We start from the raw sequence: 14,287 nt of genomic DNA on the forward strand, positions 1-14,287 counted from the left end.
GACTAGTCAGATTTACTCGACCTTGAGCAGGACCTTCATTCTCACATTTGTCCACTAGGTGGCAGTAAAGCTTTGTCCTTTGGAAAACATTAAAAAAAACAAAAACGCTACAATGTGTTATAAAATTTCGGCACGTAACTCGTACCTCGGCGCGGCGGCCGTGCTGTGAATTGGAAAGCGCTCAGTGGCCATACCAATTAACTCATAACCCGCGAGTGTTGTCCTGCACAACTCGCTATTGTATATGTCACTGGAAGGATAAATGGACCAAGCCATGGCGCCTTTAATTTACACTATAGAAACTGACAACAAAAGTGCTTTTGTAAAAAAGTTTTAGGCGGGTTTTAAAAAAATATAAAAAAAAGCTGCAAAATAAGAATGCTTAGAAATGTTAACAGCTAATTTTCATCAATTTAACAAAATGCAACGTGAATGAGCAAAAAAGAGAAATCTGAAACCCGTCGATATTCAGTGTCCGCCTGTCACATCCATCAGTTCTTCTAGATACACTTTTACAGTCAGTGATTTTGTAGGGATATAGTCAGGTGTATGAGCAACAGATTGTACCAAAGGGGTTATAAAGATTGTTAATTATTTCATGCTAACTGAAACAGAAACAGATGTAGGAGGCTAAAAACCGGGTGAGGAACAGACAATCTTTGCAACAAAGGTGAGGTTGTGGAAGACAGTTTCATGTCACAGGCTTAAAACTGGGTTAGGAACAGACAAGCTCTGCTGCAAAAGTGAAGTTGTGGAAAATACTGTAGTTTCATGTCACCATGGCAAATCTAATCACAGCAATAAGACACAAGGTAGTTATACTGCATCAGCAAGGTGTCTCCCAGGCAAAAAAAAAAAAAAAACTTCAAAAGCAGACTAAAACGTTTGCACGGTGTTGTACATGTGTCAGGGTTGGAGACTATTTAAATCCAAGTAAGAGGAGGAGAAGTTAGCTGTGTCCTCCTTAACTATATGCACATTTGCTTTCCTCCAGAAGGTAGAAACCAGTATCTCTAATGTCACCTATATGTAACTAACCTTTTTCGATGGGAGCCCTTTTCTGCCTAGTATATCCTTGAAATTGAAAGGACTGTTTCTCCGGATTACTGGACATTCCAGATTATTAGGTTTCTATTAAATCAGTCAAACAGTTCCAGCAGAAGTCAAAGTTTGCTTGTGTAATTGGTTCAACTTGAGCTGCAATACCAGTCACTGCCTGTAGACAAAGGTGGCGCTGTTTCTTAAATTAAGAGATAGGTTATTTTTGTTTTTACAAAATAATTTACTTGATACATTAAAAAAAACAACAACGTTGTACAAAGTTATGGACTCTGCTGTGCCTCATCAGGAGCTATCATTTCATATCAGGTGGCATTTAATGCTCTTTTTAATCCAGCTGTGACCTCATCAGCGATTTCTCTGGAAGTTTCGCCCCTGAAATCTGGCACTGAGTGCGGCTTGTGTGAGCAGGAAATGACTATAATACAATTTGATCCAGGTGAACGGACACGGGGAATTTGCTTGGGGACAAATTAGCTGCTTTAAAACGGCTGCGGTCAGTGACCAGCTGAAAAACAACACGATCAGCGCCAAATATCACGGTGACCTTGTTCTATATGGCTGGATTAACGCCTAATTGTTCCTACGACTAAGGCCACAGTCTCAAGAATAAGGACAGATCCCGCATCCGCTTACTATAAAGGTTAACCTAGAAAAAAAAAAAAAACAGCGCCACTTTTATCTACAGGCGGTGTCTGGTATTACAACTTAACTCTATTTGAATGCTATGTACACCTCTTTTTTTTCCTCCATTGTGCATTTGCTTCATTAATGCAAAGTTAAGCAACTACTAAATAATCTTCATTAAAAATGGTCTACTACTTTGCTGACATAAAGATGCAAATCCATCAAAGCTCCTCCTAAGCTCTCTTACCGAACCACCTCACTATAGCAGTTAGAGGGTTATACAAATATCTGCACTGGGTAGATGAGAAAGCATCTACATTTTTATGGAGGGCAAAGAAAACTGATTACTGATAAGAAGGAAAGGAAACGGAGAGGAAATAAGTGCAGGATAGAAGCTGTGCTGATACAGTATAGGAGGCAGTGGAGACAGCGGCACATCCAGCCTATATTACTGAGAGGGACACTCCCACTGGAGAAAAATGGGAAACTTGAATCAGGCTGCAAACTGCATTTCATATGAATGAAACACTTAAGATTGCATACTGAAAATAAAATTGCACTAATATTTAACTTTTTCATGGTGTTTAATAGAATGTGGCTGAGCTGTAATATCACTTTTCACTAATAGGGGGCAGTATGCAAATTAGAAAATCAAAGCATACTTGAAAATCACAGGAAGGTATCTGTCCTCTAAACAAAGTCCTGAAGAAGATCCCATCATTGGGGGTCCATTTACCAATCCTGAAATATGGGGTCTCAATGTCTCATGTGTGAATGAAGCAGTAGTGCACATATACATAACCAGCAATCCATTCACTTCTATGGGACAGTCACAGATAGCCGTTCCATCAGTCCCACAGAAGTGACTAGCGAGCGACAGTCACGCCTGCGCACTGACGCTGCCTTCCCATAGGGGACATTGGGACCATAATAGGATTTTGTGGGACAACCCATTTAAATGTTTTGATCCAAGCTCATTCTAAAATTAATTAAAACAAAAAAAGTCAGGTTTGCAGGCGACAAATTGAAATTGGAAAATCCCGCAGGTATCTGGATCGCTGGCTCCATTGTCTGCAGGTATTTGCATATAAAGTAATTTAGGTCTAAATGAACAATTAAAATGGAAAAGTGGCGGAGCAGTGAAGGGGCATGGTCTATTAAATAGTATGGTATATATATTTTTTATTATTACTTTATTACTTAAATGCACATATTTTTGCAACTGGATTTCATTAAAACGTATGCACCTTTTGCCATCTATAGCCTCTGCGTCGCACTGCCTAGTGCTGGCTGTAGAATGAGTTATATGAGAACCAATCAGCGAGCTCATTCTTACTATTTTAACTTTCTTTTTTAAATTCTCCGTACTGATTCATGACCCATCGATCACATGAATGTTGAGTTAAACTTTGACGTGGCCACAAATCATAGGTGCTAACAAATAAAAAAACAAAAAAAAAAACAAGATCACTGACAGATACTTCGTTAACTCATTCTACAGCCAGCAATGTGCAATGAAAAAAAACAAAAAGATCCTGTAAAAGCCAAACTGTACCAAAATTATAATTAATCCCAAGTATAATTGAAGCCCAAAATACAAGAAATTAAATAAAAAAACAAACAAACAAAAAAAAAAACACAAAGGCGTACATATCCTTTACTTTTTGGGGAGTATCTTTGGGGCCCTACATCTATGCTACTCCTGCAGCGGACGCATGCCATACTAGTGATTGGCTGCAGCGGTCATATGAATGAACAACAGGGAAGTAAGTAAATGATGACCCGTGGGGACCATCGGAGTAGATGCGGGTGAAAGGAAACAAAGTGCATAACATGCGGATATTGCAGCGGATCCGATGGCGGCAGAGTCTGCCATATGTGGATTGTATTAATACGACCCTCAAGGTGTTTTCGTTGCACCGAGGTCACCTACTTTGTTAAGTTGTCCCTTGTGGTCACCAATAAATGCGATTGTGTGTTCTTCTTCCACATTGACAGCGATAGACGTCAGTCGTGTATCAGGGGTTTCGTAAACAGGAGCAGCTTCTAGGGGGTCCCAGCTCGCCATGGGGCTCGGGGTGTGGTCGGAACCACAAGGATAAGCATCTAATGTATCCTGCAAAAAAAAAAAAAAGATTGCATACAATCAGATACAAGCAGTCCAAGATGTGACAAGTGGGTCCGAATCTCATAACTGAGGCTTTTCCTTACATCTAGACTGTACCTTCTCCCACATATTGATAATTAAGGAAAACTTGTCACTTTCCATAAATATGTAATTTTCTCAACTGGTGTAAATGCCGCCGTTCTCCTGAATCCGGCGATGTTTTTCTTTTGTTTCTGCTCCTCTCCGTTCCTGAGATATGACCCCTTTCTTCCCTGTATAAAGTCTCTTTAGCCATCTGGGCGTGATTCTCAAGAACACGCCCACAGAGAAGCGGTGAGGACCACGCCCACTTACGCTAGTTCAAAAGACTAGATTTAGGTACAGGAAAAAGAGGGTCATATCTCAGGAACGGAGAGGAGCAGGAAGAAAAGAAACACAACACCAGATTCAGGAGAACAGCGGCATTCACACCAGGCAAAGAAATTACGTATTTATGGAGAGTGACAGATCCCCTTTAAAATCATTGAAATCCCAGATTGTGATTTGTAGGAAAGTGAGGATGCATAGATATTGTACCCTAGGTGTAAACTAGGTTTTCAGAAACAGTGCCGTGACTAAGGACAGGCAGCAAAGATGATTTTCTGGGAAATGGGGCTGTGGGCATTAACCAAACCAAAATAGTGACGTCTCCATTTCCTATTAATGGACAGTATTTCTCAGAACTCCAGCCCACAATCATATACAGTCTAAATAATACTGTCATATAGTACTAAGAGAAAACTACCATATACAGCTCATGCGATGCTGTGAAATACTGCCAAGATAATACTACCATATACAGCCCATATAAAGCCATCAGAATACTACCATATATGTCCTAGTGATAGAGTGCCAGGATGATACAGAGACACAGTCCGTATAATGTCACCATATGGTAGCAGAGAAAATACTTCTATGTGTACAGCCCACGTAATACCGCCAAATGGTGCACAGGTAACTTGCAAATAATATAATAATTCCCTTAAAGAGCCCACGCTATATTACAGCATAATTTATAAAGCATACCAACATACACTGGATAGTGTTAGTTTGCTATTGGGGACCCAGAGAAAGTGAGGACTTTGACAATTTGCTGACATAAAGAAGTTGTATCATCTTCTGGAGCGCGCGGCTCCTGTGCCTTCTGGCTTCCTGCTTGCCAGAGGGTGGTGCACACGAGATGATTGACAGTTCAGTCTGGTGACATAGTCACTCTGCTGGTCTGATCTGTGCGCTTTCCAATGATGCAAAGAGAGAAAGCGACACTGGAGGTGCGCAGGGACAATGAAGCCATCATCAGAGCAGCCCTTACAAACTCTATAGCCAAGAGATTGAAAGCGCACACTGCCTGCCTAGGAAATTAGTCACCCCAGGATGCAGAGGTGGCCGGTAAACTAGGTAACGAGCTATAAGGGATAGAATTAAGGACTTTTAAAGTAAATTGCGCGATACTCACAGATGGCAGCTGAACGCAGTTTGACTTCACATCATATTCGATGTAAGCCACTTCTCTGCCATCGTCTTTGCCGTCCCGGGTGTAGCAGATGTCTCTTGTCTGGTTGATCAGTCGATCGATAAGATCCATAGGATATAGGCACAAACCTGATTCTTCACCCACTTTCCCGGAAGCGGCGTGCCACGGAGAGAAGACCGCAAAGAGCACATCTCCGCTGGTGTTTAGGACGCCCCTCGCCATTTTCTCTCCGGGTTGGGCGACATAGGCGGCCTGAAGAAGGTTATAACTCCGACTTCCGTCTTTAATTTGGCAACTAAGTGGCAACTCCACGTAGGAATAGTAATGGGAGTCATCGGGGCAGATACGGGAGATGTAGGTCTTATATTCCCGGGAGGGAGATTTTAGATCACGACGATAAAATAGGAAATAAACATTGGATCGGTGAGTAAAGACTTTCACAAAGTGGTGGTTGTACTCCGAGAGTCGCCCGACTACTGCCAATTTGGCGGTTTCTTCGTAGGAGAAGAAGGAATGGGATTCGCTTCCTCCGTTCAGGTTGCGGGTGGTGATGGGAGGAATGCCGCCCACTCCTTTACTGGTGTAGCCCCTTCCGACAAACAGAAGCGAGGTGCCATCCTTGGAAAGCCCAACCAAGCCAACGGTGGTGACGTGTGGATCGTTGGCGGCGACGTACTGGGAGTCCACAGGTCTTTCGGGTCTAAAGAGGACCTGATTGACGGATCCCAAAAGTCTTTTCTCGCAAATGCCTTGAAACACACTGCCGCACACGATCAGCTCTTTATGGCTCGGCACCACCAGCAGAAGCTTGTTGTGATTGCTTGTGTTCTGTACGTGGGCACATTCGGAGGTGACCGGGGGCAAACAATCCTTGCTGTCCAACACGGGTCCAGTCTTAACTGGTTCAGTCTCAAGCAATAAATCCTCGGTTAACTGGAAAAGATAATTTGTGGCACCAAGATATAGGGTTCCTGTGTTGGCGTCCAGGGTGAGGTGGTTGAACATTGTGGCGTTCTGTGAAAACGTGACGTAGGCTCGTGTGCCGGAGACCGAGGTGCCAAGAAGACACAAGGCGGTGAGGAGGACAGTTCCTGGTGGCATGGTGATCATTCTGGAAGAGAAGAACAATAGTCATCAATTCATAGAGAAACATGGGACAACGACTTGTAATTCTGAGTAGGATACAGAATTCATTGCAAAGACCCTACTAGGAAATTTAGAATTAACGGGGGTCTCCTCATTCAGAATACTTACAAATTAGCCAAAGCCAACAGTTCCCACCAGAGTGTCTCTGACTTTGGAGGACCCGACACATCCATACATCACACAGACAGCCTATAGCTTTCAAACAAAACTGTGTAATACTCCATTTCCCCTGTGGAGGCGCTGCAGCGAAATTTAATGTTTGTTCAAGGATACCCCATGGCTTAAAGGGAAGCTATTATGAGAAAATGACCTACTGTCTAAACTAGGTTGTTGTGTTAACTGTATTGATGAAAAAAAATGTTGGCAATGTTTATTTTTCCATTATTTGTTAAAAATTAAAATGAGTAATCTTGCAATTTGGGGGGCTTTTTGAGACTCATACTTTCTGACCTTTCAGAATGAGTTTTCAGCAGTTCCTTTAAGATGGCGGAATCTCGCTCATTGGAAAGGTTTGAATAGGAGCAGGATTTTTCCGCCATAACCACCGAGGACTGCTACAGTGCTCCTTCTACATGAATGTCTAATTTATCACAACCACATAAAACGAGCTCCAACTCAAAGGACAGCTCTGTAGAAACTTCAGCCCTGGAAACATGGGCCTAGGATGCCATTTGTGTGTTAACGGAAAATATATTAAGTGCGCCTTCTTCTCGTCCTCGGTGGAGGAAACCTTTTATTTAACATTTTTGTATCCTGAAATGATAAATGTTCATAAATATCCATATTCTCTGCATAGAGCATATGAAAAAATTCAGGCAGCCACCACTAGAGGGAGCTCACTGCAGACTGTAATAAAAGCGTATACAGGAAGCTCCCTCTAGTGGTGACGGCAGGTATCCCGCATTTTATCATTTATCCTTTATACACAGAGGCTTTGGATCTTTGTATCACAGAAATGGAGAGAAGGACATATCACAGCGCTGGATGTCCTTATGTGTACATCTGACTGCGGTAAGTTGCCGATCGGTGGGGGTGTCAGACCGCCACCAATTTTATATATTGATGTCTATACTTAGGATACTTCATCAATATCAAAGTCCCGGACAACCCCTTTCAGCCCTTCACTACTCCAGACCACTAAAAACTTTGCCATTTCCCATATACATTACATGACAGTGTTAATTTGACTCTGAATAGTGATGAAAATATATGGCAGTGTTACGTAAAGTAGAATTGTGAGTGTACTGCATGGCGGTATTATTTATACTCTGTATGACATTGTGTAACGGTATTATTTAAAGACTATGTGGCGGTTTTATTTGGGCAATGAATGGCGGCATTATGTAGAAATTATATGACAGTGTTATATAGGAGCATCTTTGTCTATTGTATGGAGTTACTATTTCGGCACTGTGTGATGCTATTAGGGGGCTGAGCGGTATTACGTGGGCATAGTATGGAAGTATTTGTCATTATATAAGTTTACTTTTTTGCATATTTTTCTGTTACAGAAACTGAGAACAACAAGTAAAATAAGTGAAAGTCGTTAAAATAGAAGAATTCACGATATTACACAGTAATTATGTTCCGGGCTTAAAGTGTTGGTTCATTTTCTACATTTTTGCAGGATGAGTTGAAGGGAGTAAAGCGGTCAATATCTCCGCTGATTGAGAACAATGAGTCTGTCGGATCTCGCGCAGGCGGTTTGATTTCCTTGCTGGCTTATAACCTTGGGCACGGCGCTTAATCTTATAATGTCCGCGGCTCAGGCAGGTTTGGGCTCATCAATAAAGAAAGGGACCTGACAGGACTGTAAACATTAGACAATAGGTAAAACACCGACACATAGAAACAGAACAGTCACAGATATAATCTCCGGATAAAACCTCAGCGGAGGGAACAGGATTTCTGGGCGATTATCCCGGTCCTTGTAAATGACTCCGTACATAGAAAACAAAACCGGAGATCAATTATGTAATACTGATGTAACTGGAGGATAATGCGGCCTTAGGGTGCTCAAAGTCAAAAATTCTATAAGGAGAAAGAAGAGGCTAAAAGATGCTAAAGATGTGTCCTAGCCAGCGATCCAATGTCTGTCTGGCCACCTTTCGAAATGAAGCATCGCCTCCATCATCAGTATCTGGTGACCTCCCGTCCCCTCCATCATCAGTATCTGGTGACCTCCCGTCCCCTCCATCATCAGTATCTGGTGACCGCCCGTCCCCTCCATCATCAGTATCTGGTGACCTCCCGTCCCCTCCATCATCAGTATCTGGTGACCGCCCGTCCCCTCCATCATCAGTATCTGGTGACCGCCCGTCCCCTCCATCATCAGTATCTGGTGACCGCCCGTCACCTCCATCATCAGTATCTGGTGACCGCCCGTCCCCTCCATCATCAGTATTTGGTGACCGCCCGTCACCTCCATCATCAGTATCTGGTGACCGCCCGTCACCTCCATCATCAGTATCTGGTGACCGCCTGTCCCCTCCATCATCAGTATCTGGTGACCGCCCGTCACCTCCATCATCAGTATCTGGTGACCGCCTGTCCCCTCCATCATCAGTATCTGGTGACCGCCCGTCCCCTCCATCATCAGTATCTGGTGACCGCCCGTCCCCTCCATCATCAGTATCTGGTGACCGCCCGTCACCTCCATCATCAGTATCTGGTGACCGCCTGTCCCCTCCATCATCAGTATCTGGTGACCGCCCGTCACCTCCATCATCAGTATCTGGTGACCGCCCGTCCCCTCCATCATCAGTATCTGGTGACCGCCCGTCACCTCCATCATCAGTATCTGGTGACCGCCCGTCGCCTCCTTCACTTCTTCTCAGTCACTTGCACACAGTTTTTGAAGGCTCTCAGCAGGAGGTTATTCCAAAGATCTTGTAACACTGACCCCAGATCTCCTGTGTACGAGGCTTGTGCGGATCCTTCATGTGATCCCAGATATGGATGATGATGATGTGAGATTAGGGCTCTGCGGAGGCGGATCACTTGTGCAAATGACATCCACATAAGATCTGGGGTCAGTTTTCCAAGATGTTTGGAACAACTGCACCTAGAAGAACTGAAGAAAGCAAAGGGCGGTCACCAAATATTAAGTTCTCTTTTTGTTTATTCACTTTGCATTTTGTTAATTGATAGAAATAGAATTGTTAATAGCTTATTTTAATTATTTATTTATTTTTTTTAAAGCTTTCTTACTCTGCAGAATTTTTTCCACACCGGCCAAAAGAAATCTGACAGCACTGTCCACCTATTCATCTAGTTACCTAGGTACAAAGACACTGAGGAAGTTGTTTCTTGTTGGATCGGACCCCCTTTTTCATGGGCCCCATAGGGGTCCCAGTGGCCGCCTCTCTGATCACTGGGACCAGCAGTGAAGGGGTTATGGAGAGCAAACAGCGTGTAATAAGTTTAATGTGCGGTTACAATGAGTGTACATGATATCTGCGCCCATTAGGAGGCTGCGGCTGCTGGCATTCGTCTTTGTTACATGGCACATGGGTGAAGGATGATGCCGGTTTTACCCTATAAATTATTGCTAATATGCGGCCATTGTGCTGCGGGAAGGCGGCCACACTTCATTGTTTGCGCTGCGGTAAAGCAAAAAGGTGCATTGCAAAAAGCGCAACCAATACTTTCCAGAGGTAATGGCAGCAGATGGGCTAAGGTTCATTAGCCGGGCTGGAGACCGAGCTTCAGCTCCAAGAGACGGCATTTGTCCTTTAATTATAGAAGCTGGCGATGTGCAACCAACATAAAACTCAGATTACAGACATAGAAAGTATGTACAGGAGGAAAGGGAGACGGAGGCGGTGGCGGAAAGGGAGACGGAGGCGGAAAGGGAGACGGAGGCGGTGGCGGAAAGGGAGACGGAGGCGGTGGCGGAAAGGGAGACGGAGGCGGTGGCGGAAAGGGAGACGGAAAGGGAGGCGGAAAGGGAGGTGGAAAGGGAGGCGGAAAGGGAGGCAGAAAGGGAGGCGGAAAGGGAGGCGGAGGCGGAAAGGGAGGCGGAGGCGGAAAGGGAGGCGGAGGCGGAAAGGGAGGCGGAGGCGGAAAGGGAGGCGGAAAGGGAGGCGGAGGCGGAAAGGGAGGCGGAGGCGGAAAGGGAGGCGGAGGCGGAAAGGGAGGCGGAGGCGGAAAGGGAGGCGGAGGCGGAAAGGGACGCGGAGGCGGAAAGGGACGCGGAGGCGGAAAGGGACGCGGAGGCTGAAAGGGACGCGGAGGCGGAAAGGGACGCGGAGGCGGAAAGGGACGCGGAGGCGGAAAGGGACGCGGAGGCGGAAAGGGACGCGGAGGCGGAAAGGGACGCGGAGGCGGAAAGGGACGCGGAGGCGGAAAGGGACGCGGAAAGGGAGAAGGAGGCGGAGGGGGACGTGGAAAGGGAGGCGGAGGGGGACGTGGAAAGGGAGGCGGAGGGGGACGCAGAAAGGGAGGCGGAAAGGGACGCGGAAAGGGAGAAGGAAGGGTAGGGGGAGGCGGAAAGGGAGACGGAGGGGGGAGGCAGGGACCGATGAGGAGGCAGGGACAGATGGATGGCGAGTTGGATAGATTATAGATATGTACAATGCCAGGGACTCCTTACGCGACAGAGGGGTACTGGATCCTTTAGGCCACCAGCGCCCGGGTGACCCCTACATAGTTGGGCCCTGGGGTGCACGCTTCTGGTGCAGGAGGCCGCAGTCTTACAGATGACAGAATCTGCCTCTCCGTCCTCGGACACCGCTGTTGTATTTCCAGAGAGGATTAATTAGATTGTTGGCACACACTCACTAAGGAACATTATTTTAGGCTGATAAAACAACTCGCCCAAGGACGTGAGGATTAGAGCCGTTGGTTTGATCTTCAAAGTGTTTGATGCAAGAAGTGCAATCTCTACTTGCATAATACCAATCGCCTTGGAAAGTTTCCCACATAACTTTTCATTAAAGGGGACATTCAACCAACAACACACCAGCCCTACAAAGCCTTTATAGTCTTTTGATTTCAATTTTCAAAACTACTTTTTTTTTTGCTAGAAGGCTCCCTCCCGATCAGCTGCAATCAAGGATGCAAGTGTTCAATTCCTGCAGCGCCTCCACAGGTCATATGAAGTACTGCATTGAGAAGAATGGAGTTGTCTATTCCACATCTCGGGATACAAAACAGGAAATAAACGAATAAAATGAAAAGAATGCATTAAAATGGCTCCTATTTTACAATGCACGCAATGTTACAGTTAGGTGCATTGTGCCTTTAAGGGTGGCATATGAGAAGTGGTTGCGAGGCGATGACGGAGCGATCGCGGCTCACGGCGCAGCTGAAGGGGAACGTTTTATTTTGCCAAATGTTTACGTTACACTTGGAATTTAATGCAGTCCTACCCCGGTGATTATAGCAGCACGTAGCGGCCACCTTCTGGTACAAACGCCGTCCGACTCCTTATAAAAAGCTCAGATTACTCAGCATGCAGTGCGGCGTGACTTAGCGCCCCCGTCCCCCTACCCGCCATCTCTGCCCGAGACTGAAATAAGATTTTGCTTCTCGGTAGAAGGGATTAAAAATGCCAACGATCTCCACTGTCTGGAGGCGCCACAGTCGTGCCATGCGATATACTATTTTTTTTTTTTTATCACAGCGGCCACCATTGAGTAACCAGGGTGGAACTACAAGTCTCTGCAGGTTCAGTTGCCTGCCACTACAGTCACAGTATCAATTTGTAAGCTGCAATACCAGATGTGGCCAGTTGACAAGAACGGCGCTGTTGCTAAAGAAAAGTTTAAAAAAAAAAAAAAACACCCCTTTTTTAAATTCTAGACAAACCCTTAAGGGGAGTCTTCCTTCAAGGGTTTGTGTAGAATTAAGACTCCCTTTTTAATTCTGCAGTTCATAATAGAATGTACATTATAGCAGATAATTCAAAAGAGGTCTTTACGAACTTTTTGCAAATTAGCAAAGCCTTTTACTGATCTAGCTGAATTTTTTGCCATAAAATTCCTACAGAACATTGGGAAGTTACAAATATTTCCAGGTCGATCCATTTGGCTTTAGAATAGTCTATAAAGTCAATTACAAGCATCAGGGCTCCGCCACCTGGACAAAGCGAGTACTGCACCCTATTATCCAGTTTCTTTCTCTGTACAGACAGAAGTACGAGCCCTCGGGGATTTTCCTCCAATGACCCGGACCGTACCAGTCGGCATTGGAAGTCAGTGATCCATGCAATAGGATTGCACAGAGGACACTGCGAACATCTCTCCTTTTTTTTTGTCACCTGGATCAATACCATCAGTCAAAGGTGCGTGTTTGCAAAAGTGGACGAAGCGCCCAGGGAGAAACATAATCTTGTTTTTCTCCGCTTGCAATCATCCTACACACCGGGATGTGCTGTTATTATGATTTATAGGACTCGGCGCTGATCTGCGGTCACAGCAGTATCTATCACACCGAAAACAGGCGGCGAGATGCAGGTGCGCACTGGGTCTTAGACACATCTCCCTATGTGACAAATCCACATCTCTGATAATAGCAGGAAAAGATCAATGTAGAAGACAATTTTTTATTTTTTATTTTTTTTTTAGACTTTTGAACCCATTACCTACAATGGTAGACATTTTTCACAACGTTGCGATAAAACCGAGAAATGAATCAAATTATTCATTTATTTTTTTACTACCTTATTTTAGTTTTACAGCAGACTGTAAAATGAGAGGGCGGTAATCCCTTTTCTACTGACCTCTTGTGGCCTGTATGAGAACTGCAATTGTTTAATTTTACACAGATGTCACAAAATCATAGGAGTTTCTAATCAGGTAATACTGCATTAAAGCCACTAGAGGTCAGAAGAAAGTCTCCACCATCTCATTTTACAGCCTGCTGTAAAACTAAATCGTAAAACAAAATGAATGAAATATTGCTTAATTTATAAACTGTAGCACAATTTTGTGAAAAATGTCCAGAGCTGTTGTGTAAAAAGGCTGCGATATGTTCAAAAGTCTCTCATTTTTATTGTACAATTTTGAACATATTACAGCATTCTTGCACAAAAACTGAATATTTGTCACTAAATTGTGATAAGATGAGAAATACTTTTTTTTTTAATTACTTTATTTAGTTTTACAGCAGAAAGTAAATGGAGATGCTAGTGATCTTCTTCTGACCTCTAGTGGCCGATAGGAGAAGTACAAAGCTTTATATTTAGAGGTCTCAAACTTGTTTTTGTGACATCCATTTAAAATAAAGCATAAAAAGTCGAAATTCCAATACAGGCCACTAGAGATCAGTAGAAATAAATTTTTTTTTAAAAAAACGTTGACCACCATCTCATTTCACAGTCTGTTGTAAAACTGCTTTTTTTTCCTCATTTTTCCATAAATTACCTGTAGATAATGTCAGAATTGCTCACGTATTGGGAACTCAGCGTCGGCTCAGATTCTGTACACCGTGACACGGAGATCGTACAGCTTTCGTGAGCTGCCATCTTATGATCTCATTATCACGGCCGGACTCTGGAAACCATCCACCACCTTGTAAAATAAGTATCATTGAAGGGAGCCGCACTTCACCACCTGAGGCCGCACTTCACCACCTGAGGCCGCCACGACAAGGAGGCTGATCTGGACTCCAGTCATTTCCAGGAGTCTCCGCTTCTGTAATGTCTTATTTACTGCTGCTGAGATTCACATTTTACTGCCTGGAAGTGGGAATCCTAAGTGATGGGCAATTCAGTCTGTGCCAATCCCCATAGAACAGCGTAATACTTCAGAGCCGGAATATTAAGCCGACAGCGTGAGTTCTGCAATAAGACGTGCAGAAGGACTGGGGTCAAAACTCCATTTAGGAACCAT

General features: G+C 44.3%; 1 protein-coding gene across 3 annotated transcripts in view; it reads right to left on the bottom strand.

Annotated features, from left to right (window-relative positions):
• PLXNB1 (plexin B1) overlaps positions 1-14,287 on the bottom strand; it is a 133,546-nt gene that overhangs the window by 40,345 nt on the left and 78,914 nt on the right. For all 3 annotated transcript variants that reach the window (XM_073569683.1, XM_073569682.1, XM_073569684.1), the window contains 2 exons: positions 5,289-6,417; positions 3,620-3,802 (listed from right to left, as the gene is read on the bottom strand). In XM_073569683.1, the coding sequence (XP_073425784.1) occupies positions 3,620-3,802; positions 5,289-6,416 (1,311 nt within the window). In that variant the 5' untranslated portion in view covers position 6,417. The remainder of the gene's footprint in view (positions 1-3,619; positions 3,803-5,288; positions 6,418-14,287) is intronic.

This window comes from Dendrobates tinctorius, unplaced genomic scaffold (assembly GCF_039654945.1).
Source record: "Dendrobates tinctorius isolate UK_male_01 unplaced genomic scaffold, ASM3965494v1 ptg000027l, whole genome shotgun sequence".
Classification (NCBI taxonomy): domain Eukaryota; kingdom Metazoa; phylum Chordata; class Amphibia; order Anura; family Dendrobatidae; genus Dendrobates; species Dendrobates tinctorius.